A 26288-nucleotide genomic window follows, 5' to 3' on the forward strand; every position below is an offset into this window, starting at 1 on the left:
GATATATGTTTTTTAATTACATCTCAATGAGAGAACAATCCAAATACAGAATAATCAACTCTAACTTTAATTAAAATATATGAGATTTTAAGATGATTTGATGAATCATACTTACATCAATAGATGACAGAATAAATTTTCGAAACATCTCATATTTCTCATATATTTACATATTAAATCATGAGTTCTACAGTTTACTATTCTTGCATTTGTATCCACCTCATATACTTATTATAGTTTTTTTCACACATAAAATTTATAGAAATATTTTGAATACTTTTTTTTTATTCTAAAAAGAAATAATATTACAATGACATATGAAAATAAAAAATATTCTTTACAAAAAAAACCTAGAAATTTGAAATACATTCCAAAAATTATTCTTCTACGCTTAGACTAAATAAAAAATAAAAATAAAAAGAAGGTATCAAGAAATACAACTTAGTTAAACACAAAGATTTCTTATTACAAATAAATAAAGCAATAAAAATAAATAAGACAATTTTGACAAACAATAAGATTTCTTATTGATCCCTAACATACTCATGAGGTGGCCTAGTGTATAAAAAAATGTAGGATCTATTTTACAATATTAACAAAAAATAGTTCTTAAAAACAAATGCAAGAGTAGTTATTAAAATCAATTATCAATTATTATTTTTTAAGAAAATAATATGAAAAATAATAATAATATTAATTAAAAATAATATAAAAAATTATTTAAGAGTTGAAATATAAAAAATAATAAATTAATTAAAAAATTATTTAAGAACTTAAATATGAAAAATAATATTCATGAAAGTATTTTACATTCATATACAATGTAGTATTCATCATATTTTCAATTATTTCTTAAAATACAATAAAAAAAATCACTTTAAAATATATTAAATTTACTCTAAAATTTATTTAGTTTTCGAACTTATGAAGTTAGTTTTAATTCAAATTTAGAAAACATATTTTTAAAAATTGGAATAGGAAATTATTTTAATATCGTTTTTCAAATATGCCCGCTCGCCAAGTCACTGACTTTTTTTTTTTTCAAAAATAAAAATAAATAAAGAAAAGGTGAAAAGCTTAAATGGTTGGAAAATGAGAGAAGCGGCGTGAAGAGGGGAGGGAATAGCGAATAGGATTGAAGCCAGGCTAGCATATTGGCTATGATTGCATCTGGGTCCCACCCACCTCTTCTCTTCCCTGTCAGCCCACATGCCGACTCGATACCCCATGCACCCCCTATCCTTCTCTTATTTTATACCCTTTTCCAATTTTCCACTTATAACTCTCACCCTCACCCACCCTTTCTTACCCCTCTCCGTGCTACCTCCCCCTCTTCTCTTGCCACCTTCAAACCCCTCTTTTTTTTTTTTTTTTACATCAAGGCTCTATTTAAAATTGTTCTTAAAAATATTTTTTAAATTGAAAAAACATGTTTTACAAGACAGTTTTTTAAGAATTTGTTTTGAAAGTAGATTGCTTTTTAAAAACTATTTTGAAATATTTTGAGTGTTTTTTAAATGTGTTTCAAGCAATAATTCAAAGTATAGAAAGTAATTAAAAACTTTTGCATACTTTTATAATAATAAGATGAAAAAATTGTTTCTATTTTTGTACTTTTTGTACTCTAGCAATGGTAATTTGGCAAAAAAAGGTATGTTACATTAATATCCATTCCAATGCTAACAATATTATTTACTTTTTAAAATAAAAATATTTGAAATCATAAAAAAAATGTTTTAGTGGGCATTTAATTACATGCCAAATTCTATTAAACTGAAAAAAAAATCTTAAATTATAATTTAATAACTCAAACATGAAAATTAGGATTTGTTTGGCAACAATTTTTAGAACAATTTTTTGTTTTTTATAACAAAAAATAGGAAAACACATTTGATAATCAGAATTGTTTTAAGAAAAAAAAATGTTCTGGTAAAATATATTTTAGTTATTTTATTTTGTTTTTACATATTTTTGGAGGATTGTTTTAAAAAAATAATTATATGAATATGTAGAATAATTAAAAATAAAACACTTGATGTAAATTTTATTTTTAAAGTATATTTAAAAGTATTAAAAACATTTCAGATCCGCAAATAGAGTTTTTGTTATATAAAATATCAAAAAATAGTTTTTAAAAATTATTCTTAAAAAACTATTTTTTAAAACAATTATCAAATATAAATTTAGTTTTTTAAATCTATTCCCTTTGAAAGTTATTACATATTTATATTAAATGTGAAAGTTTTCGAAGTATTATCTACTTTTTAATTATATTATAGAACACTTGACGAAAGAAAAACACAAAACCTATTAAATTTGTTTTTAAAAATAATTTATTTCCATAACAAAATTGTATAAAAATTCATTAAACATGTTTTTTAAATTAAAAAAAAAATTGGAGTTACCATACATATCCATATCTTTTGGAAAAAAAATTATAATTTACATTTTATTTGTACTCTTTAAAATTGGAATTTAAACCATTAAGGAAAAGTTTATAGTGTAGATTTGGTATAATATGAAAGTTAAGTTATTGAAATCTATAATGGGGTATACTAAAATATTTTTGTATCATATAGAATTCATTATAATACAAAGATGCCAAACAATGGTACCTCTTAAACACGTGGCATTTTATGGTTGGCTGTAACTTACGATGTTTTACAATTGGTAGCTTTTTTTGGGCATGGTATAGAAAAGTAGTCCTTTAATATCGTAGCCAAATCCTTCATTAAAGGGTGTCACCAGCTAAGTATAGTTGCACCAAAAGTTATCACACCGTTGGTGAGTATATGATACCCCACCCCAATTTCTTCTCTGACTAATCAAATCTCAACAAATGTAAGCCAACGTAGCAGCACACTGGCACTGGAAAAACTCTTACAGCATACCCCCTTCTTTCTTTCTCTCTCTACTTTCTCTCTCTCATGAGGGGCAGGGCAGAAGGGGGGACGTTTCAAACAAATTTGTCGGCGAGAGACGTTATTAATCATAGTGATTATAGAGAATAATTTATGGTAATTCAATATTTTATTCCTTTATTATTAGTTTGCACCTCCTAAAGGTTTGATTTTTCTTGCCTGTGTGTATGAGAAAGCTGGCTTTTTTCTACTATTTTTCTCTCCATTACCATTTATTAATTCTTTTGTCGTTTTGGTAATTATTATTAATATGGTTGTGAATTTCGCATAATACATCAGACAGTACAGAAAGCTCCCCTGTTTTTTCATGCTTCTTCTTCGTCTTTCTCTTTTCTGCTGCAGTTCTTTTTTGGGGGTGCTGCTGCTGCTGCCGCTGTTCTTCTTCTTCTTCTTGTTTGGGCATCAGGGGATCATTGCTGCAGAAGCTCTGACGACCCATGAAGATGCTAGTAAGTACGTTTTTCTTTTCTGGGTTTCTGGGGTTCTTTTGATTTTCCCTCTTTTTCTTGGCCGAGCCCGGAAATCTCAATTTTCTAGGCTTGGTTTTTTGAGTTTGATTGTTGTGGGTATTTTCTTGTTTTGAAGTGGCCATCGGGTTTTTGCTGTAAAGGGGTTTTCTTTTGATGTGGGTATTGGAATGATTTTGTGCGTTTTGGAGGTTTTTTCTGTTAGGGGAATTCGATTGTCGTATTTATACATCCCTTATCTCTCAAAGTGATTCTCATTATTTAATCTGTTGTGATAAAATCATGAAATCATACTTCAAATTGTCACATTTAGGATGGGCATTTGAAGACTGCTTGTTTCAGCTACTTAATTTTTTATTTTTAGTTTGACTGAATCATCTCTTCTTTCCCCTAGAATTCCAAGATCAATTCCCAAACAGCATCTCACATGTTCGATTGTTTTTTCATAGTGTGATACTGCCTGTTGACTTCAGTATTCAACTAGGGATTTCCCTTCTTTATCTACTTTAGCTCCTCATATGATTCTTGTTCTCTTACAGTTTAGCAACTTGCAGGTCCTCTATTTGGCATTGAGGAATTTCAGTAGCAGCAAATTTTTGCTAATCCTGAATCTACTATTTTCTGTTTCGCTTCTGAGTTTTCTATCATTATCGGGGTATCTGATGATTTTTCAAAATTTTGCTTCTAGAAATCCACATTAGTACTCTCGTATATTTCTCTCTCTCTCTCTCTCTCTCTCTCTCTTTTTTTTTTTCTGGTTCTTCGACTCCATTGTCGGGTGTTGGTTTTTTCCCAAGTAGTCCTATCTCTTTTCTGTGAAATTGTTCATTTTCTGATTTTGTGTTGATTTAAGAATCTTTTGTATATGTTTTTTAGTTTTTTTATGAATGTTTAAGGCATTGAGAAGCGATAATTATGTTGCGGTTTCCCTTCTATTTTCCTCTTAGTTGCCATTGCTTGTGATTCTGGTATTGAGCAATGCTGTTGAAAGTAATGGACAAGAAAGGGGTGGACAGTGCACAAATAGTTTGACATTGGATCCCAGACCACACAGTGTATCTATCTTGGAGTTTGGCGCAGTCGGGGATGGGAAAACATTGAACACCATTGCCTTCCAGAATGCCATATTTTATCTCAAATCTTTTGCTGATAAGGGTGGCGCTCAGCTTTATGTGCCACCAGGGAAGTGGCTTACTGGAAGTTTCAATCTCACGAGCCACCTCACACTCTTCTTGGAAAGAGGTGCTGTCATTCTTGGGTCTCAGGTATTGATCCACTCTTAGCTTAAAATCCCATGTTTTATTTTGTTTTCCTCTTGTTTCTAAGTTTTTTACCATTGTCTTCTAAGGATTTATGAGTCTTTGCTCAGGATCCATCACATTGGGAAGTCATAGAACCCCTTCCTTCATATGGTCGAGGGATCGAACTTCCTGGAGGAAGATATAGAAGCTTGATAAACGGGTATATGCTGCGCGATGTGGTGATAACAGGTAAGTGTACATCTGAATGTCTTTTGTTTGTTTCAATTCCTGTTGTCCTTGTAGGCATGCTAGGCCCGAGTCTTCCATATGACCATTCTTACATTCATTAACTGCCCTAGGTGATAATGGAACCATCAATGGCCAGGGCTCAGTTTGGTGGGATTGGTTCACCTCTCATTCCTTGAACTACAGTCGCCCTCATCTTGTGGAGTTTCTGGCATCCACTAATGTTGTAGTTTCTAATCTTACTTTCCTGAATGCCCCTGCATACAACATCCATCCGGTCTATTGCAGGTACCTTCTGTGATTGCTATGCCCCTTCTTTGAATTTTAATTAATGATACTAGCAGTAGGACTTTAATTCATATGTATATATTTGGATGCAGTAATGTAAGAGTTCAAAACATATCGGTTTATGCTCCACCTGAATCTCCTTACACTGTTGGTATAGTCCCAGGTTCGTGATGTTCACTCTTGCATAAACCTACATTGAGCTGCAACATAATTGTTTTGAGGCATTTGCAGTTTATGTTAATAGAAACCTGATATCTTCTCATTTAAGCATGGCTCCAAGCTGACTTTTTGAATCCTGCTTTTAGCACTTTTTTTTCTTGTGCTCAATGCAAAACAGTGTTTAATTAAATTTGTCTGGTTTTGATCATTTGCGGGAAATTTTTAAGAGAGCAGAGAAGCCTACTTGCCTTGTTGGTTGTTGCTAGAAATTCTCAGAAACATGGGCTACAATTTTAAGTAAACCTGAGGGTTTTGGCATTTATGTAGTATGCTTGTTACTAATTTTGTTGTTTTTAACCAGACAAAAATGGGGAAGAAACACATGCTCATGTGCATGTTTCTTGCTCCAACAATGGAAAAAGGAGAAGGATACCCATCCAAAACCTTTCTATATGGTTTATTTTCCCTATATTTGTAATATAATTTCTAGTCCATATCACCATTTTTTGATTATAAGGTACAAATTTTGAACAGTAAGCAGTGGGAACATAGTAGCTCATGCGATGGAAAAGGATAGGCAGATTTAGCCCCAGGCCATGTAGCTTTCCAAATCTATACACATACACCCTATGGTTTGCATGTTAGTGTATAATATCTCAATTTTGTTAAGGACTTCTTCCTCTCTAGGTTGAATTTAAGAGCCTGTTACTGTCATTTCCCTGATCAGTTTATAAATCCTTTGCATTGATTTATGAATTTATCCTTTTACACATTTTGAGAATACTTTTGTGTTGAGATGAGAAACCCCACCATGAGCAACAACCTCTCGGTTCACTGGCTGGTGTAGAAGCCTCTATCAGGGGCTAGGGATTCAAACCTCGTGGGAGGTCCCAATGGCAGGATGGTTGGCTCTCAGGGAAGGGTTCATGCCATGAAAATAATTTGGTTGGCTCTCAGGGGAAGGGTTCATGCCATGAAAAAAATTTGGTTGGCTTTCAGGGAAGGGTTCATGCCATGTGAAGAATTTGGTTGGCTTTCAGGGAAGGAAGGGTTCATGTCATGAAAAGAATTTTGCTAACTCATCTTTGTATAATGTTTTGATTTCAGATTCTTCAGATAGCACCTGCATAGAGGATTGCAGCATCGCCATGGGCCATGATGCCATTGCACTCAAGAGTGGCTGGGATGAATATGGCATTGCCTATGGTAGACCCACCACAAATGTACACATCAGACGGGTCAACCTTCAATCATCATCTGGCTCTTCCCTGGCCTTTGGTAGTGAGATGTCTGGTGGCATTTCTAACGTCTGTGTGGAGCAGGTCCACCTATACAACTCATTCAGTGGCATCGAGTTCAGAACTACCAAGGGAAGAGGTGGTTATATCCAAGAAATCATCATATCAGATGTCGCAATGGAAAACATCCACACAGCCTTTAGTGCAACAGGCCAAATCGGCTCCCACCCAGATGACCATTTTGACCCCAATGCACTCCCAGTCTTGGATCACATCACCTTGCAGAATGTGATCGGCACAAACATAACCATTGCTGGAAGCTTCACTGGTATTCAAGAATCCCCATTCACTTCCATTTGTCTATCCAACATCTCCCTATCAACTACTCCTCCTGCCTCCATCTCTTGGGTTTGCTCAAATGTCTCTGGGTTCTCCCAATGGGTGTTCCCTGAACCATGCCCAAGCCTTGAGAGCTCATTACTGAACTCATCTTCAACCTGTCTCTCCCGCCTGAATTCTTCTCCCACTCAGACTGCAGTCTTATGATGCCATTCTTCCATTTTTCTTCAAGCCCCAATCCTAGATTCTTTCCAATAAGACCCTGTCTAGAATATTTGTTTCCCCATTTCCCCCATTTGCATTCTTGCATGTTGTCATCCGCAGATTATATATGTACAGCCTCATTTCTTCATTCATGTGTAAGGAAAAGTTTTGGTAGTGATTGCACAGAGGATTCTGAGATGTTAGTAGTGTTGCTCTTTGAATTTCTTTATTTCTATATTTACATTTTGCTGAGTTGTTATTTCATTGTAAACCCTTTTCAGTGAATATTGAGTAGATATGGAATGGAATTTCTAGTGAAATGTGAATTGGAATAAAGTGTTTCAGTTGTCAAAGTGCACAGATAGACTGGATGAGTTGGAATCAGATTTGGCCTTTTTTGTTGTTGGAAAACTGGTGTCTTTCACCATTGATTTGTTTCAGGCTTTCAGCTTCCCATCTCCACTGACATAATGATGGTACTTTTGAAAGTTCATGGTATAATGATTATTATTTTATTTTAAAATGAAATAAAGAGAAAAAAGACTGAAATATTTGGATTTTGGGTACACTCCAACAAATATGACAATATTCATTGAAAAGGATCCACTTCAGGTCTTGTAAATGTGAGATTTTGAAGTGTTTGGTAAATCAAGTCAATGATTTAAAGTGAGTTATTGACTTAATTTATATCCATCTCTGTTTTTATTTATTTTAAATATAGTTTTAGATTTAACTAAGAATGAGTTAATTATTTTAATTTAAAATTTAAAATTAACTTATCTTTACTTAAATCTAAAATTATATTTATAAAAAAATTTATTTGAAAACTTTAAATTAATATAAATAAATTATTAAATCATTTTAAGTTATTAAATTGATTTATCAAATACCCTAAATATTTGATTTGATAATATCTTTCAAAATCTATACCATGATTGACATCATATCTAACTTTAAAATCTCATAGTAATCAAATTTAGATTATTTAATGATAGTACAATCAAATGAGATTAAACTATAAAACAATAAAATGGATATAAAATAAATAATAACACCAGACATAAGATGCCAACACAATAAAACCTTAGATGTAACGTAATGAGACCTTTATTAAAAGATTTATGAATTCAATAATTCAAAATTTATTAGCATTTAATAAATGAAAGAAAACCTTTTTCCCACCACGATAGCAACTTTTTATCTATGTGATTAATTCTATTAAAATAAGTTTTTTGGCTTAAAAAATAACTTAATATGAAACACTCACTTCGTTTAGGTTTGACATGTTTAGATAATTTTACTAAAAGTATTTTGATTTTAAATTTTTTTAAATGAAAGTCAAGCAAATATTGCTTGTTATAGAACTTTTTTTTTTTCATAATCTTTCATTATATCAATATTACCCTTTTGTGATCATGGTTTTGGTGACTTTAGCTTGTAGTAAAGCTAAATATAAAATATCATCTCAAATAAGAAAAAAATATTAGCTTGTAGATTTTTTCTTTTAAATTTTTTTGCTATATTTTTCATTCTTTCATTTTCTTTTTTATTTTTATTTTCTTTCTTTCATAGCTTTCCTCTAACCTCAAATTAATTAAACTGTAGGGTAAAAAGAGGGAAAAAAAACTGGCCTGCATTTTTTTTTATTAAATTTTTTATTTTTAAAATAAAAATTTTCAAAATGAATTTGAAAATAATGTATTTTTTTATTTTAAATTTTATGCTAAAAACTTTAAAAATAAATGTGTAAGAAAATGTTTAATTTCAAAGTTTTTAAAACTTTAAGATAGAAAATTAACTTGTCATATCAACGTACTAGCCTAAAGTTTGGTTAAATTTAAATTTTGATGATAATAAAATAATATTTTGATTGAATATTTAATTTTAAGTATGATAATGATGATATATAGTCAAAAGAGGAAAACAAAAGAGGTTTTATTTATTTATTTATTTATTTTTTAAACTTTTTTACAATATCACATGTATAGAATATATTCTCTTATAAGGCATAGTAGGGACAAGTATGCTTTAAAATTGACCTTTAGAACATAAGTATTTGGGAATGAAAAATAATCACATTTTTTAAAAGAATTCATTCATATATTATTAATGTTTTTTTGTTAAAAATGAGATTGATTACTTCAAAGATAAAAACTTGTGTTTTACATGATTTAAAAGCAAGATTTCCAATCTTAAGTTTCAATTTGAAATAATCCACTATATGTCGTTTATCCAATATTTTTCTAAATTTCTTGAATAATTGATTAATTGACCAAAGTGATCGATTGTATTCCTGTCTTCCAATGATTTTTAAAAAAATGTCCAATGACTAGTTTATAGTCGACTGTATGATTGCTTAATTGATCAAAGTAGTCGATTGTATTCCTGTCTTCCAATGATTATAAAAAAAAATGTCCAACAACTAGTTTCTAGTCAACTGTGTGATTGTTTGATTGAGCGAAAAATGTGTCTAATAATTAGTGTTTTTACAAAATATGCCTAATAATTAGTCTTTGTACAAAACGATACAAATGTGATTATTGGACTTTATTTATGATAGAGACAATAACTTGAAAACTTCATTTATTTAGTTGTCTTGCCTTCTTAAACTCTTTAAATTATAGAAATAATTAGTTAGAAGGGATGAAATACCCCCTATATTTGTGAATTTATTCCCTCTAATATTTTTATTTGAAGAGTAATTCATTTTTTACATAAATGCTCTTGATTATTTGAAGTATTTATAGTATGTTTTAAAAGAAATGATTATTTTTATAAGAAAATAATAAGAGTATTTTTGTTAAAATGAGGTAAAAAAAATGATGAAGGGTTATATTTCCAAAATTGGATTTTCAATTACCCTTTTAATTAGATAGCCAAAAATTATATTGAATCCAAACTTGTTTATTTTCTCATTGTGAAGTTATTTCACCAGAGTTGTATTCATTCATTACATCTTGTGCTTAAAGGAGCTATTGTACGAGTGGTTAAGGAATCTTATTTAGAAAGTGTTTGTTTTTTTTTAATTTTTTGTTGAAAATAATTTGTTTTTAGACTTTAAGTTGTTTATTTGTTTTTATTTATTTATTTATTTATTTATTATTATTATTATTTATCTTTTTAGGATTTATTATAAATTTTTAGCTAAATAAAAAAATTCAAAATATTTGACTTTTTTTAAATGACAAAAATAGCATGTTGATTTTTCTTTACTTTTTAATATTATATAGAAATAAACTGTTATAGAAACAAACAACTTAATACTCGATACTATTAAGTATTATTTAGTTTTAAGTTATATTTAAAATTAAGTGAAAAAGCAAATACCACCTTAGTGATTGAAAAAGTCTATTAAAACTTAAAAAATCTCGACATAAAGAATAATAAGGAGAATCATGATTAAGAAAACTTTTAAAATTGTGAAATACATCAAGTTGTGGAAGTGGATAGGTCGTTGAACCACGATAAAAACGCTTTATTTACAATATCTTTCCCCTTACTTTTTTTTATTTTTCATCACATTCATTCCATTACTTGCATATATGGAAACGATTCCTTGAATGTGACTTAATAGAAAACTATTTCTAAGAACAATTCTTAAAAACAATTCTGAGTTGTTTTATGTTTTGAAATTCAACTATGAAAATTGTTTTTATTGATTTATTTTTTATGAAAGCATCATGTAATTAAGTATTATGCAAAAGTTTTAAAGTATTCTATATATATTCTCATTGCTTCTCAAAACTCTTTACCACCAAAAATACCTAAACCTGCCTCAAATTTATTCTAAAAAATAATATTTTTTTTAAACAATCTATTATTAACCAAAAAAAAAGTTACCAAATGTGTTTTTAAGTAAGTCCTTATATTTCAATGTTAAAAATTTAATTTTATACAGAAACACATTCAATACTCATTGGGCTCAGACAGCTGAATCCAGTCCAAAGCCCATCCACTGGTTTAAAATTCAGGCCCATTATATTGTTCATCCTGCCGGGCCTTGCGGTTCAGCCCATCTCAATTGTACCTAACAAAAAGCAAGAGAACAAGTTCCACGAATCTAAATACACAATCTGAAATTGGATTTGGGAAATTCAGACACTGCAAGTATCTATGCCATACCTCTCCATACTTCATGAAGCTCCTATAGCAAGTATCTATGACTTCTTCCAACTCTTTCCACCGTTTCATGAAGCTGTTCGGGTGGGGGCCGACACTGCATAGCTTCCAATCAGTTCAATTATATAAATAAATCCTCAAACTTAACCAGATCACTCCATGATGATTCTTTCCCTTCAGGAGTAGGTTCTGAGCTCTGAGAGCAATTTGCATGAGAAGACAAAGCCCCCTTCTCCTCTTCATTGCATCATTGCTCCAATAGCGTGTAATGTTTAGATCCTCCATTGGTTATGTAGTGTCTTCCACCCTCTCTGTGGTAGGCAGCAATGTCAAGTGGTTCAACCATCTTTCTATAATTCGTTCCTGTACAGAGCCAGAGGATTTGCAAAGCTGCCCCTTCCTGGTGAGGCTTCCTCTCTACGTGTTCTACCATGTCTTCCCATCGGTTCCATTTTAATGTCTCTTTTACACCCCAGGTTTCTGAAGCTGTCATAATAACCCATTGTGCTCATCTTTTGATTTCTTTCTTGTACCGTTCTAGCTGGAACATATCTAGTTTTATGTCAGTCAGAAGCTTAAAAGGAAATTTTCAATGGGAAGTTGTTGCGAGTTTTGGTGGAGTTGAATCTAAACAAACATGTTTTTCTTCCCCTTCCCCCCCTTTTTTTTTTTTTGAAGGAAAAGACTCTTTGAAGTCTTATTTGATTTTCTTGTTTACATTTATTTGTTTAGGATATAAATAAAACACAATTTAATAGAACAACAATGAAAGTGCATCCCAGCAACATCATAATATTCATTTCTTAACAAAAAAAACTGAGGAAAAGAAGGAAGAAAATAGTGCTGAGAATATGGGCAGCAACCAAGAAAAAGGGAAAAAGGTCACACTCTTTCTAGTTTTATCCATTGAACGCTCACAAAACAACAAACACAACACACAAACTGGATTGCCCCTCTAACCATACTTCATATAGCTACGTTTCTTCATGAAGTTGATCAATGGCGACCCATGGGAATTACTGCAAGTATCTATGTAGCCCTCATACAGTCCCCACCATTTCATGAAGCTGCTTTCCCTCGAGAAAATCTCAGGGGACGCTGCATAGTTGTTAATCTGTTCCATTACATACTCCTCGAACTTAACCAGATTATCCCATGATGATTTTCCCTGCTCAAGAGTACAGTTTTTACTCTTGAGCAATTCGCATGACAAGATGGCCTCCTCCACATGTGCCCAAAACAAAGAATCCTCAGTTAGGATACCAGACACCTTTTGCTTCTTGGAATCAAGCTTATCTCTAGAGGGGGGTTTCACATCTTCTTCATACCATTGCTGCAACAGCTTGTAATGAAGAGATCTTCCATTGTTTATGTAGTCTGTTCCACCCTCTCTGTAGAAGGCAGCAATGTCCAGTGGTTCAACCATTCTCCTATAAACTGTCCCTGCATAGAGCCAACGGGTTCGAAATGTTGCTCCTTCCTTCTGGGGCTTCCTCTGTACTTGTGCAACCATGTCTTCCCAGTACATTGTGAGGTTTCCCCTAAACTGTTCAACGTTGATGTCCCTTTTAGACCCCTGATTTTTGAAGCAATCGTAGTAACCCATTTCCGATTTCTTCTTATACCATTCTAGATGGGCCATGTCTCTTTTTATGTCATTCAGTTTCTTGGCATCGGAAGCTTTATTTTTCTGGATTAGGCTTCTGGTTTCAGCTTCCATTGTTCTTATCATAGCGTTGATATCAATGTTATGCTGCAGCAGCTGCCATGAATTTTAAAAATGAGACGAGTTATGGAAGATCCCAAAGAACAAGAAGATAAATCTGAATAGGGCAGTTATTGCAGTATTTGGTGAAGTGTAAACCATGTTTCATAACATCATTAGATGGGAGAAAGCTGTTTACCTTTGTTTGATTAAATCCAATTGTCTCAAGTTCCATGACGATCCCAGCTGAAAATGGATCTGCAAACCGTTCACCCACCTGCGGCAGTCCCTTGCAGATTGCCCTCTCCTTGAGGTTTCTTAAAATCTCCCCATAATCAACATCCTGCAATCCTCCGGCAACCTCTGATGATATGACTTTAAGCAATCCCAAAATTAAATCAGGGTTGTCAAAACAAGCACAACCAAGTTCAGAGCACAAGAGATATGTCCCGAAGGGCTTGTAACCGGTAGTTTGTGAATGGGAGGATGTGGGCGGAGATCTGCCGGATGGGAGGAAGAGTCCGGGGACTGGGTCTTGGTTAGACACTACATGCAGGAAGAAAGAATTCCATATGGAGTGTTGGAGGCCAAAGTCGCCTATGAGGGGTGAACCAAAGGTGATACAAAAGGGGCGGCATTTGGGCTTTAATAAATTGCCATCTAGCAGGCGTAAGGTGAAGAGAGAAGCAACGGATCCTCCCAGGGAGTACCCAGTGATGATTAACTGACCTTCAATCTGAGTCAACTGCAAAACAAGTAACCATATGAAATCCATGTCAGAATAATGCCACTAATCTCACTTCTGAACATTCCTTTTTCAGTGACAAGATATATGCAAGCTTATCTAAAGACAGATACCAACACCAGTTCTACTGTATTCCTGTTAAGAGTTGAATCACAACCGATCAATGGGTCATGTGACGATGCCATGAAAATGGATATGTGTGACGTCTTATCCTTCAGGTAGTTCGACTCCATGAGGGAGATCTCATGGTCAAGCTGTTTCGTGTCTCACAATTGTTAACGAAAAGGAAACGAAAATTCAAACAAGTATCAGATTTTGACCTCATCTGTTAGTCCAGAGAGATGATCATGGAGAGGGGTATAGAGGGTTAATGCTGCTCTGTTAATGGAGACGGACGGGTATTCTTCGGTACGGAGGAAGTCAAAGAGAGGAGACCGATCTAAATCTCCTTGTCCAGGAAGAGGGTATTGAGTGCAGTCAGGTGAAGAGACAAAAGCTACAATTGTGCACTTGGAAGACAGTTGAAAAAGTCTGTATTGAACAGGCAAGGCTGTTTGGTCTCTGTTAAGTTCAAGAATTTTGGTCAAAGCACAGTCGATTAGATTGGAGCTCAGCACCAAATTTGCCAGTTCCCGTGCAGAGCTAAACCTGCAGTGAAAGACCCAACAGAAAAAGGAGAAATTAAGCAAGAACAAAGCGAGGATTCGATTCTAGGAACCAAAAAATGAATCAGAGACATTGATACTTACAAAGGAACTTGATTCATCTTCCTTTCTTCCACGGAGATACAACCAGAACAAGACCAAAAACAATATTATATAGGAGGATGAAGGGAATCCTGACAACTTGTAATTGTTAAAGAAAGACTACAAAAGCCGGTCTACGAGAAAAGATGCTTCCCCGGTTCTCACACGGTATGATGACCACCAGGATGGTCTACGAGCAAATAAGCTTTGTTTTTCTCAGCAAGACCCAAAGCTGTGTTTCTAAGGTTACGAATTTTCATACCAAATATTGATATATGTTTCCGTTAGTTTTCAAGATGAAGAAACCAGCAAGAGAAATTTTCTTTGTAATTTTTTTTACCATTTAATTGGTTTAAGAGATCTATTTTTCTAACTTAAAAACCTAGTTTTGAATGTGAATTTGTCTTAAGACTTAAATTTAATCTTAGGTAGACTTTAAACCTAAACTCTACATTATATAATACTTATTTCTTACAATAGCTTCGACACTAAGTTATGAAACTCTCTAAATGGTTTTTATTAGTTTATTGATTTTAATAAATAGTTTTTTAGGGAGAATTGTGTTTTGGGCCCGGATGGGCCCAAAAATTGACTAAAGATCCATATATCATTCACATTTAAGCCCAAGACCCAAATAAATTGTAAAAATTAAGTTAAAAAATATTATCCTTCATTAATTCATAAAATACCTTTAATCCCTACATAGGCATATAGTGAGTGTAAATTTCAAAATTTTTCCCTTTTTCTATTCCTAATTAAGTATTACTTATTTCTAACTTTTTGTTTTGTTTTTTTTTTCTTTTATTAAAGATATTGAATCTTTTTACTCTTATAAAAAATTTTCATATAAAATTGAATGGATAATAAATTAATTATTTTTATTATTTTCATATAAAAAAATAGTACTAAACAAGGTTTTCAATTTTTATTTTGAAAAATATTTTTCATTTTTTAATTAAATATTTTTTTCTAAAAGAAAATATAAAAAATATAAATCATATTACCATTTTTTTAGAAATTATTTTTTAAAATAGTTTTTGAACGTAATTTTTCTTTATTTATAATTTAAAATAGAAAATAATGTTGATTTTCAATTATTTATAAAAAAAAAGTTTTAAAAAATAATGAAAAATCCAAATAGTTAAAATAGAATTATTATGGTTGCATGAATAGTGGTGCAATAAAGACAAAAAAAGCTTACGTGAAAGATCAATGAGTATTTTGGTATTTTGATAACTTATATCATTTCCATCAATTATGTAAGTTTTATGAACCAAACCTTAATTTTTGATCCACCTGGGTCCAAAACACAATTGTCTCTATTTTATATATATATATATATATATATATATATATATACATATATTTGTGTCCTTATTTATTAATTAGGGTTTCAATTATCATAAGTAATAATCAATCTTATGTATTGACTTGGGTTTGCTCGTTATTGAGAGTAGTTAGTTGAAAGTCTATGAATTGAATATGAATTGCAGTATATTGGGGAATTCTTGCATTTAATGTTGTTAGCAAAACCCCATTTTCATGACTTAGCTACTTCGTTGTCGAAAGAAGAGCATCAATTTACTCCATATGTCCTACTAGGGTTGCTCTTCCATTGAGAACATAATGTTCATTAACTTTTCTTTAGGTGAAGTCATCATTGATGGTACCAAATGCTCTAACTATTTTTTTTTTTGTCCTTCCTAATTCAAGTATAGGGTTTATATATTGTGTGTAAGGGTTTTCACATTATGCTAATTGGGTTAACATCTATAGATGCATAATTGATGCTAAGTCCATAAAAATTTATGGTAAAAAACACCCTTTATCATTCACACTAATTTATTTGCATGTTTTTCTTGATTCTCATTATTTGTTTTTTAAATCAAACCATTAGAAAAATTACTTACCCACATGTATCAATATCAAATACTATATTTTTACATTTTCACAAAGTATAAGGTATTTGTATTAAATATACAAGATATTTATACTAATTGAATAAGTTTGTCCATTGTAAATATATTTATATGTTTTTCTTCATTTTTTTAATTTGTTTTTTATATCAAAGTATTGAAAATATTGTTTGTATACAAATATAAATGTTGAATATAATTTTATTTTATTTTTTTTTTCGTATTTTCACATATAATGTATAAGACATTTATAATAATTATACAATGTTTAATGTGCATATGTTCCATTGGTTATGTTGTTTCTTACACCATCTTAGTAGTAGGCAACAATGTCAAGTGGTTCAACCATTGCCCCTTCCTTTCGAGGCTTCCTCTCTATCTGTTTGACCATGTCTTTCTAGTATATTGTATTATGAGGTTTTTCCTTAAAAGCTTTAATTTTAAATTTTATGCTAAAAACTTTAAAAATAAATGTGTAAGAAAATGTTTAATTTCAAAAGTTTTTAAAACTTTAAGATAGAAAATTAACTTGTCATATCAACATACTAGCCTAAAGTTTGGTTAAATCTAAATTTTGATGATAGTAAAATAATATTTTGATTAAATATTTAATTTTAAGTATAATAATGATATCCAATCAAAAGAGGAAAACAAGAGAGGTTTTTTTTATTTTTTATTTTTTATTTTTTATTTTTTTTATTTACACTTTTTTACAAAATCATATGTATAGAATAGATTTTCTTGTAAGGCATAGTAAGGATAAGTATGCTTTAAAATTGACCTTTAGAACCTAAGTATTTGGGAATGAAAAATAATCACATTTTTTATAAGATTTTTTAAAAGAATTCATTAATGTATTATTAATGATTTTTTGTGAAAAATGAATTGATTACTTCAAAGATAAAAACTTGTGTTTTACATGATTTTTCAACATTAAAAGCACGATTTCTGATCTTAAGTTTCAATTTGAAATAATTCGTTATATATATATATATCTTTTATCCAATATTTTTTTAAATTTCTTAAATAATTGATTAATTGACCAAAGTAATCGATTGTATTCATGTCTTCCAATTATTATAAAAAAAAATGTCTAACGACTAGTTTATTGTCAACTGTATAATTGCTTAATTGATCAAAGTAGTCGATTGTATTCCTGTCTTCCATTGATTATAAAAAAAAAAGTCCAATAATTAGTCTTTGTCTAGCCTTCTTAAACTCTTAAAATTATAGAAATAATTAGTTAAAAGAGATGAAATACCCATATTTGTGAATTTATTCCCTCCAATATTTTTATTTGAAGAGTAATTCATTTTTTTTTACATAAAAACCTTGGGCTATTTGAAGTATTTATAGTGTGTTTTAAAAGGAATGATTATTTTTATAGGAAAATAATAAGAGCTTTTTTTTGTTAAAATGAGGTAAAAAAATGACGAAGGGTTATATTTCCAAAATTGGGTTTTCAATGACCATTTTAATTAGATAACCCAAAATTATATTGAATCCAAACTTGTTTATCTTCTCATTGTGAGCACTTTAGTCATTTCACCAGAGTTGTATTCATTTATTACATTTTGTGCTTAAAGAAGCCATTGTACAAGTGGCTAAGGAATCTTATTTAGAAAGTGTTTGTTTTTTTAAATTTTTGTTGAAAACAATCTGTTTTACACTTTAAATTGTTTGCTTTTTTTTTTTTATTATAAATTTTTAGCTTAAAAAAAAGGCAAAATATTTGTCTTTTTTTAAATGAAAAAAATAACATATTGATTTTTCTTTACTTTTTAATATTATATAAAAATAAAATGTTATAAAAAAAAACAACCTAATACTTGATATTATTAAATATTATTTAGTTTTAACTTATATTTAGAATTAAGTGAAAAAATAAACACCATCTTAGTGATTGTAAAAGTCTATTGAAACTTAAGAAATCCGGACTTAAAAAATAATAAGGAGAATCATGATTAAGAAAACTTTTAAAATTGTGAAATATGTCAAGGTGTGGAAGTGGATTGGTCATTGAACCACAATAAAAACACTTTATTTACAACATTTCTCCCCTTACTTTTTTCTATTTTTCATCACATTCATTCCATTACTTGCATATATAAAGAGATCATCACCTAATTTACTCATTTATTGGATGATTATCCAAATTTGTTAATTAGATTAACTTTAGTCTTTATACTCCCTTTATGCAAGGATGAAACATAGAAAAATAAAAGATAAAAGCTTCCTTGATTGTGACTTAATAGAAAACTATTTTTAAGAACAATGCTTAAAAACAGTTTTGAGTTGTTTTATGTTTCGCAATTCAAATATGAAAATTGTTTTTATCGATTTATTTTTCATGAAAGCCTCGTGTAAGTAAGTATCTTATGCAAAAGTTTTTAAAGTATTCTATATATTTTCTATTGCTTCTCAAAACTCTTTACCACAAAAAATACCTAAACATGCCTCAAATTTATTCTAAAAAATAATATATTTTTAATTTTTTCTTAAAGTCCATTATTAACCAAAAAAAAAAGTTACCAAATGTGTTTTTAAGTAAGTCCTCATATTTCAATGTTAAAAGTTTAATTTTATACAGAAACACATTCAATACTCATTGGGCTCAGACAGCTGAATCCAGTATAAAGCCCATTCATAGGTTTAAAATTCAGGCCCATTAATGTTGTTCATCCTGGCGGGCTTTTCGGTTCAGCCCATCTCAATTGTACCTAACAAAAAGCCCCAAAACAGGTTCCACAAATCTAAATACACTCAAATATGGAGGCTAAAATGAAAAATCCTAAAATTGAAAAAAAAGAAAAAGAAATAAAAAAGGGGCCCTTGCGAAATGAGCAGCTACGCGGCTGCGTTCCTAAAACCCCACTCTCGTTCTCTCTTTTTCTTTGCTTCTAGCCGCTGCCGGTCGCCAAAACAGGTAAAACCCCTCTCTCGTTCTCTCTTTTTCTTTGCATCTCGCCGCCGCCGGTCGCCAAAACAGGTAAGCGTGCATCTTCTCCTCAAAACAAGTTTATCCTCTGTTTGGTTGCCGAAAAACGGAGGAAAATTAGTATAATGATGCACGACGGTCCCTTATTGGAACTGCTATATAATATTTTCTAAGAGAACCGGAAATTCAGCCTGAGCCGGATCGGTAATTGCTCAGGATTTAGTTCTGTTGATTTTTCGTTTGCTTTTTATGGAGAACAACTGAAAATACCTGGTTTTAGTTTTCTTTTTATTTTTTATTTTATTTTCCTCTAGTTTGTCCGTAGACAAACCGGGAAGCTGAGAAAATGCAGGAAAGTAAAATAGATAAAATCTTGAATTTTCGTTATTCAGGCTAAGAAAGCTAAAACTGCTGTTCAGCCAAGTTTAACTGAATTGTTTGGCTTGATTCAGTAACAGATAGCATGATATTGCATTTTTTTCCTCCTTCTCTTCCATTTTCTCGGCTACCAAACAAAGGTTATTAGAGCTTAAGTGCTGAATCAGTTTAGTTAATGAAATGATTTACTGGATTGGCAACATATTGGCGAGCTTTAAAATTTTTAATGCTGTGTCTTTCTTATATATTTTTTTATATCTTCTTCATCATATGTTTCAGAGGATTGCCACCTTTTTTTGGCACTTCCTACTGTGATTTTGAGCTATATTATTTTCGTCATGGTAAGTTGTTTTGTTTCTTTATCAATAGGCAGTTACAGTCAATCTCCCTTAATAACGTCTTGGAACACCTCTCGTATATCTACAATTTCATTTCTAATTTGTAAATTATGAATTGTAAGGACTTTGACATTTAATTTATTCTTTTGATACAGGACCATGGGCCCATCGAATATCCGAGATTTATTAACAACCTTTACCCCTTCTTTGGACTTCTTTGCTATCAGTTCTGGAGATGGACGAATTAAGGTACTTGAAACTTGGTTGTTGAAGAGGCTAGGAATTAAGAATGGAGGTGAAGGAATCTGAGGCATTTGAACTTATTTTCATACCGTCAGTCTCCAAGAGTGATAATAGATAATTTAATGTTTTGTTTTTCACTTGTTTAACAATAATTTTGTAGGTTTTGGTCTGTTTCTTTTTACTAAATTTGATAAACTTTTGGATCTTTAATTATCAGTGCTAGAATTGTTTTGTCTTTGTTTATTGTTTGAACCCTCTTCCGATTGGTAAGATATTTCTGAAAATCTATATTAGTTTTTAATGTATATATGAATGTTTAAGTATATTGATAGGGATATTTGTTGAAAGAGGAAACAGGTTGTTACCTGTGGTTTGTTTAGTGGTTCATGTAGATTATAATTTTACTTTTTTCTATGTTCAGGAAGGGTTCAGTCATGAAAAGAATTTTGCTAAGTCAACTTTGTATAATGTTTTGATTTCAGATTCTTCAGATAGCACCTGCATAGAGGATTGCAGCATTGCCATGGGCCATGATGCCATTGCACTCAAGAGTGGCTGGGATGAATATGGCATTGCCTATGGTAGACCCACCACAAATGTACACATCAGACGGGTCAACCTTCAATCATCATCTGGCTCTTCCCTGGCCTTCGGTAGTGAGATGTCTGGTGGCATTTCTAACGTCTGTGTGGAGCAGGTCCACCTATACAACTCATTCAGTGGCATCGAGTTCAGAACTACCAAGGGAAGAGGTGGTTATATCCAAGAAATCATCATATCAGATGTCGCAATGGAAAACATCCACACAGCCTTCAGTGCAACAGGCCAAATCGGCTCCCACCCAGATGACCATTTTGACCCCAATGCACTCCCTGTCTTGGATCACATCACCTTGCAGAATGTGATCGGCACAAACATAACCATTGCTGGAAGCTTCACTGGTATTCAAGAATCCCCGTTCACTTCCATTTGTCTATCCAACATCTCCCTATCAACTACTCCTCCTGCCTCCATCTCTTGGGTTTGCTCAAATGTCTCTGGGTTCTCCCAATGGGTGTTCCCTGAACCATGCCCAAGCCTTGAGAGCTCATTACTGAACTCATCTTCAACCTGTCTCTCCCGCCTGAATTCTTCTCCCACTCAGACTGCAGTCTTATGATGCCATTCTTCCATTTTTCTTCAAGCCCCAATCCTAGATTCTTTCCAATAAGACCCTGTCTAGAATATTTGTTTCCCCATTTCCCCCATTTGCATTCTTGCATGTTGTCATCCGCAGATTATATATGTACAGCCTCATTTCTTCATTCATGTGTAAGGAAAAGTTTTGGTAGTGATTGCACAGAGGATTCTGAGATGTTAGTAGTGTTGCTCTTTGAATTTCTTTATTTCTATATTTACATTTTGCTGAGTTGTTATTTCATTGTAAACCCTTTTCAGTGAATATTGAGTAGATATGGAATGGAATTTCTAGTGAAATGTGAATTGGAATAAAGTGTTTCAGTTGTCAAAGTGCACAGATAGACTGGATGAGTTGGAATCAGATTTGGCCTTTTTTGTTGTTGGAAAACTGGTGTCTTTCACCATTGATTTGTTTCAGGCTTTCAGCTTCCCATCTCCACTGACATAATGATGGTACTTTTGAAAGTTCATGGTATAATGATTATTATTTTATTTTAAAATGAAATAAAGAGAAAAAAGACTGAAATATTTGGATTTTGGGTACACTCCAACAAATATGACAATATTCATTGAAAAGGATCCACTTCAGGTCTTGTAAATGTGAGATTTTGAAGTGTTTGGTAAATCAAGTCAATGATTTAAAGTGAGTTATTGACTTAATTTATATCCATCTCTGTTTTTATTTATTTTAAATATAGTTTTAGATTTAACTAAGAATGAGTTAATTATTTTAATTTAATATTTAAAATTAACTTATCTTTACTTAAATCTAAAATTATATTTATAAAAAAATTTATTTGAAAACTTTAAATTAATATAAATTAAATTATTAAATCATTTTAAGTTATTAAATTGATTTATCAAATACCCTAAATATTTGATTTGATAATATCTTTCAAAATCTATACCATGATTGACATCATATCTAACTTTAAAATCTCATAGTAATCAAATTTAGATTATTTTATGATAGTACAATCAATGAGATTAAACTATAAAACAATAAAATGGATATAAAATAAATAATAACACCAGACATAAGATGTCAACACAATAAAACCTTAGATGTAACGTAACGAGACCTTTATTAAAAGATTTATGAATTCAATAATTTAAAATTTATTAGCATTTAATAAATGAAAGAAAACCTTTTTCCCACCACGATAGCAACTTTTTATCTATGTGATTAATTCTATTAAAATAAGTTTTTTGGCTTAAAAAATAACTTAATATGAAACACTCACTTCGTTTAGGTTTGACATGTTTAGATAATTTTACTAAAAGTATTTTGATTTTAAAATTTTTTTAAATGAAAGTCAAGCAAATATTGCTTGTTATAGAACTTTTTTTTTTTTTCATAATCTTTCATTACATCAATATTACCCTTTTGTGATCATGGTTTTGGTAACTTTAGCTTATAGTAAAGCTAAATATAAAATATCATCTCAAATAAGAAAAAAATATTAGCTTGTAGATTTTTTCTTTTAAATTTTTTTGCTATATTTTTCATTCTTTCATTTTCTTTTTTATTTTTATTTTCTTTCTTTTATAGCTTTCCTCTAACCTCAAATTAATTAAACTGTAGGGTAAAAAGAGGGAAAAAAACTGGCCTGCCTTTTTTTTTTTATTAAATTTTTTATTTTTAAAATAAAAATTTTCAAAATGAATTTGAAAATAATGTATTTTTTTATTTTAAATTTTATGCTAAAAACTTTAAAAATAAATGTGTAAGAAAATGTTTAATTTCAAAGTTTTTAAAACTTTAAGATAGAAAATTAACTTGTCATATCAACGTACTAGCCTAAAGTTTGGTTAAATTTAAATTTTGATGATAATAAAATAATATTTTGATTGAATATTTAATTTTAAGTATGATAATGATGATATATAGTCAAAAGAGGAAAACAAAAGAGGTTTTATTTATTTATTTATTTATTTTTTAAACTTTTTTACAATATCACATGTATAGAATATATTCTCTTATAAGGCATAGTAGGGACAAGTATGCTTTAAAATTGACCTTTAGAACATAAGTATTTGGGAATGAAAAATAATCACATTTTTTAAAAGAATTCATTCATATATTATTAATGATTTTTTTTGTTAAAAATGAGATTGATTACTTCAAAGATAAAAACTTGTGTTTTACATGATTTAAAAGCAAGATTTCCGATCTTAAGTTTCAATTTGAAATAATCCACTATATGTCGTTTATCCAATATTTTTCTAAATTTCTTGAATAATTGATTAATTGACCAAAGTGATCGATTGTATTCCTGTCTTCCAATGATTTTAAAAAAAATGTCCAATGACTAGTTTATAGTCGACTGTATGATTGCTTAATTGATTAAAGTAGTCGATTGTATTCTTGTCTTCCAATGATTATAAAAAAAAATGTCCAACAACTAGTTTCTAGTCAACTGTGTGATTGTTTGATTGAGCGAAAAATGTGTCTAATAATTAGTGTTTTTACAAAATATGCCTAATAATTAGTCTTTGTACAAAACGATACAAATGTGATTATTGGACTTTATTTATGATAGAGACAATAACTTGAAAACTTCATTTATTTAGTTGTCTTGCCTTCTTAAACTCTTTAAATTATAGAAATAATTAGTTAGAAGGGATGAAATACCCCATATATTTGTGAATTTATTCCCTCCAATATTTTTATTTGAAGAGTAATTCATTTTTTACATAAATGCTCTTGATTATTTGAAGTATTTATAGTATGTTTTAAAAGAAATGATTATTTTTATAAGAAAATAATAAGAGTATTTTTATTAAAATGAGGTAAAAAAAATGATGAAGGGTTATATTTCCAAAATTGGGTTTTCAATTACCCTTTTAATTAGATAGCCAAAAATTATATTGAATCCAAACTTGTTTATTTTCTCATTGTGAGCACTTTAGTTATTTCACCAAAGTTGTATTCATTCATTACATCTTGTGCTTAAAGGAGCTATTGTACGAGTGGTTAAGGAATCTTATTTAGAAAGTGCTTGTTTTTTTAATTTTTTGTTGACAACAATTTGTTTTTAGACTTTAAGTTGTTTATTTGTTTTTATTTATTTATTTATTTATTATTATTATTATTTATCTTTTTAGGATTTATTATAAATTTTTAGCTAAATAAAAAAATTCAAAATATTTGACTTTTTTTAAATGACAAAAATAGCATGTTGATTTTTCTTTACTTTTTAATATTATATAGAAATAAACTGTTATAGAAACAAACAACTTAATAGTTGATACTATTAAGTATTATTTAGTTTTAAGTTATATTTAAAATTAAGTGAAAAAGCAAACACCACCTTAGTGATTGAAAAAGTCTATTAAAACTTAAAAAATCTCGACATAAAGAATAATAAGGAGAATCATGATTAAGAAAACTTTTAAAATTGTGAAATACATCAAGGTGTGGAAGTGGATAGGTCATTGAACCACGATAAAAACACTTTATTTACAATATCTTTCCCCTTACTTTTTATTTTTTATTTTTCATCACATTCATTCCATTACTTGCATATATGAAAACGATTCCTTGAATGTGACTTAATAGAAAACTATTTCTAAGAACAATTCTTAAAAACAATTCTGAGTTGTTTTATGTTTTGAAATTCAACTATGAAAATTGTTTTTATTGATTTATTTTTTATGAAAGCATCATGTAAGTAAGTATTATGCAAAAGTTTTAAAGTATTCTATATATATTCTCATTGCTTCTAAACTCTTTACCACGAAAAATACCTAAACATGCCTCAAATTTATTCTAAAAAATAATATTTTTTTAATTTTTTTTTAAACAATCTATTATTAACCAAAAAAAAAAAGTTACCAAATGTGTTTTTAAGTAAGTCCTTATATTTCAATGTTAAAAATTTAATTTTATACAGAAACACATTCAATACTCATTGGGCTCAGACAGCTGAATCCAGTCCAAAGCCCATCCACTGGTTTAAAATTCAGGCCCATTATATTGTTCATCCTGGCGGGCCTTGCGGTTCAGCCCATCTCAATTGTACCTAACAAAAAGCAAGAAAACAAGTTCCACGAATCTAAGTACACAATCTGAAATTGGATTTGGGAAATTCAGACACTGCAAGTATCTATGCCATACCTCTCCATACTTCATGAAGCTCCTATAGCAAGTATCTATGACTTCTTCCAACTCTTTCCACCGTTTCATGAAGCTGCTCGGGTGGGGGCCGACACTGCATAGCTTCCAATCAGTTCAATTATATAAATAAATCCTCAAACTTAACCAGATCACTCCATGATGATTCTTTCCCTTCAGGAGTAGGTTCTGAGCTCTGAGAGCAATTTGCATGAGAAGACAAAGCCCCCTTCTCCTCTTCATTGCATCATTGCTCCAATAGCGTGTAATGTTTAGATCCTCCATTGGTTATGTAGTGTCTTCCACCCTCTCTGTGGTAGGCAGCAATGTCAAGTGGTTCAACAATCTTTCTATAATTCGTTCCTGTACAGAGCCAGAGGGTTTGCAAAGCTGCCCCTTCCTGGTGAGGCTTCCTCTCTACGTGTTTTACCATGTCTTCCCATCGGTTCCATTTTAATGTCTCTTTTACACCCCAGGTTTCTGAAGCTGTCATAATAACCCATTGTTCTCATCTGTTGATTTCTTTCTTGTACCATTCTAGCTGGAACATATCTAGTTTTATGTCATTCAGAGCTTAAAAGGAATTTTTCAATGGGAAGTTGTTGCAAGTTTTGGTGGAGTTGAATCTAAACAAAAATGTTTTTCTTTTTCCCCATTTTTTTTTTTTTTGAAGGAAAAGACTCTTTGAAGTCTTATTTGATTTTCTTGTTTACATTTATTTGTTTAGGATATAAATAAAACACAATTTAATAGAACAACAA

General features: G+C 30.6%; 3 protein-coding genes across 5 annotated transcripts; 2 read left to right on the top strand and 1 right to left on the bottom strand.

Moving 5' to 3' along the window:
- The first annotated feature begins 2862 nt into the window (after positions 1-2862).
- LOC100241496 (probable polygalacturonase) lies at positions 2863-7456 on the top strand. 2 transcript variants are annotated; one of them, XM_010651262.3, is made up of 7 exons: positions 2863-3017; positions 3264-3370; positions 4336-4653; positions 4758-4878; positions 4989-5163; positions 5256-5326; positions 6430-7456. In XM_010651262.3, the coding sequence occupies exons 2-7, from the start codon at positions 3359-3361 to the stop codon at positions 7104-7106; spliced, it is 1374 nt and encodes a 457-aa protein (XP_010649564.1). In that variant the 5' UTR covers positions 2863-3017; positions 3264-3358; the 3' UTR covers positions 7107-7456. The 2 variants fall into 2 exon arrangements, with proteins under 2 accessions (XP_010649564.1, XP_059592675.1); XM_059736692.1 differs by lacking the exon at positions 2863-3017 and adding an exon at positions 3074-3156.
- Positions 7457-11988: 4532 nt separating this feature from the next.
- Positions 11989-14596, bottom strand: LOC100855355 (senescence-associated carboxylesterase 101). The gene is made up of 4 exons (XM_010651257.3): positions 14422-14596; positions 13993-14320; positions 13127-13672; positions 11989-12984 (listed from the first exon to the last, which is right to left on the bottom strand). Exons 1-4 carry the CDS (start codon positions 14436-14438, stop codon positions 12178-12180), a joined length of 1698 nt encoding a protein of 565 aa, XP_010649559.1. The 5' UTR covers positions 14439-14596; the 3' UTR covers positions 11989-12177.
- Positions 14597-19183: 4587 nt separating this feature from the next.
- Positions 19184-21740, top strand: LOC109122642 (probable polygalacturonase). Of its 2 annotated transcripts, none has more exons than XM_059736693.1 (3): positions 19184-19260; positions 20144-20237; positions 20714-21740. In XM_059736693.1, exon 3 carries the CDS (start codon positions 20755-20757, stop codon positions 21388-21390), a length of 636 nt encoding a protein of 211 aa, XP_059592676.1. In that variant the 5' UTR covers positions 19184-19260; positions 20144-20237; positions 20714-20754; the 3' UTR covers positions 21391-21740. The 2 variants fall into 2 exon arrangements, with proteins under 2 accessions (XP_059592676.1, XP_059592677.1); XM_059736694.1 differs by having other exon boundaries at positions 19244-19323.
- The last annotated feature ends 4548 nt before the right edge of the window (positions 21741-26288 follow it).

The sequence above is a fragment of the Vitis vinifera genome, chromosome 5, assembly GCF_030704535.1.
Source record: "Vitis vinifera cultivar Pinot Noir 40024 chromosome 5, ASM3070453v1".
Classification (NCBI taxonomy): domain Eukaryota; kingdom Viridiplantae; phylum Streptophyta; class Magnoliopsida; order Vitales; family Vitaceae; genus Vitis; species Vitis vinifera.

What these genes read in the sequence shown, in the direction of transcription:
- LOC100855355 (XM_010651257.3), bottom strand. An exon ending in TCTCTGGACTAACAGATGAG is followed by an intron (nt 13,673 to 13,992) that starts GTCAAAATCTGA and finishes CTTGTTTTGCAG; the next exon opens with TTGACTCAGATTGAAGGTCA. An exon ending in TTGGATTTAATCAAACAAAG is followed by an intron (nt 12,985 to 13,126) that starts GTAAACAGCTTT and finishes AATTCATGGCAG; the next exon opens with CTGCTGCAGCATAACATTGA.
- LOC100241496 (XM_010651262.3), top strand. An exon ending in CTGTCATTCTTGGGTCTCAG is followed by an intron (nt 4,654 to 4,757) that starts GTATTGATCCAC and finishes GTCTTTGCTCAG; the next exon opens with GATCCATCACATTGGGAAGT. An exon ending in GCGCGATGTGGTGATAACAG is followed by an intron (nt 4,879 to 4,988) that starts GTAAGTGTACAT and finishes TAACTGCCCTAG; the next exon opens with GTGATAATGGAACCATCAAT.
- LOC109122642 (XM_059736693.1), top strand. Translation starts at nt 20,755, where the DNA reads ATGGGCCATGATGCCATTGCACTCAAGAGTGGCTGGGATGAATATGGC.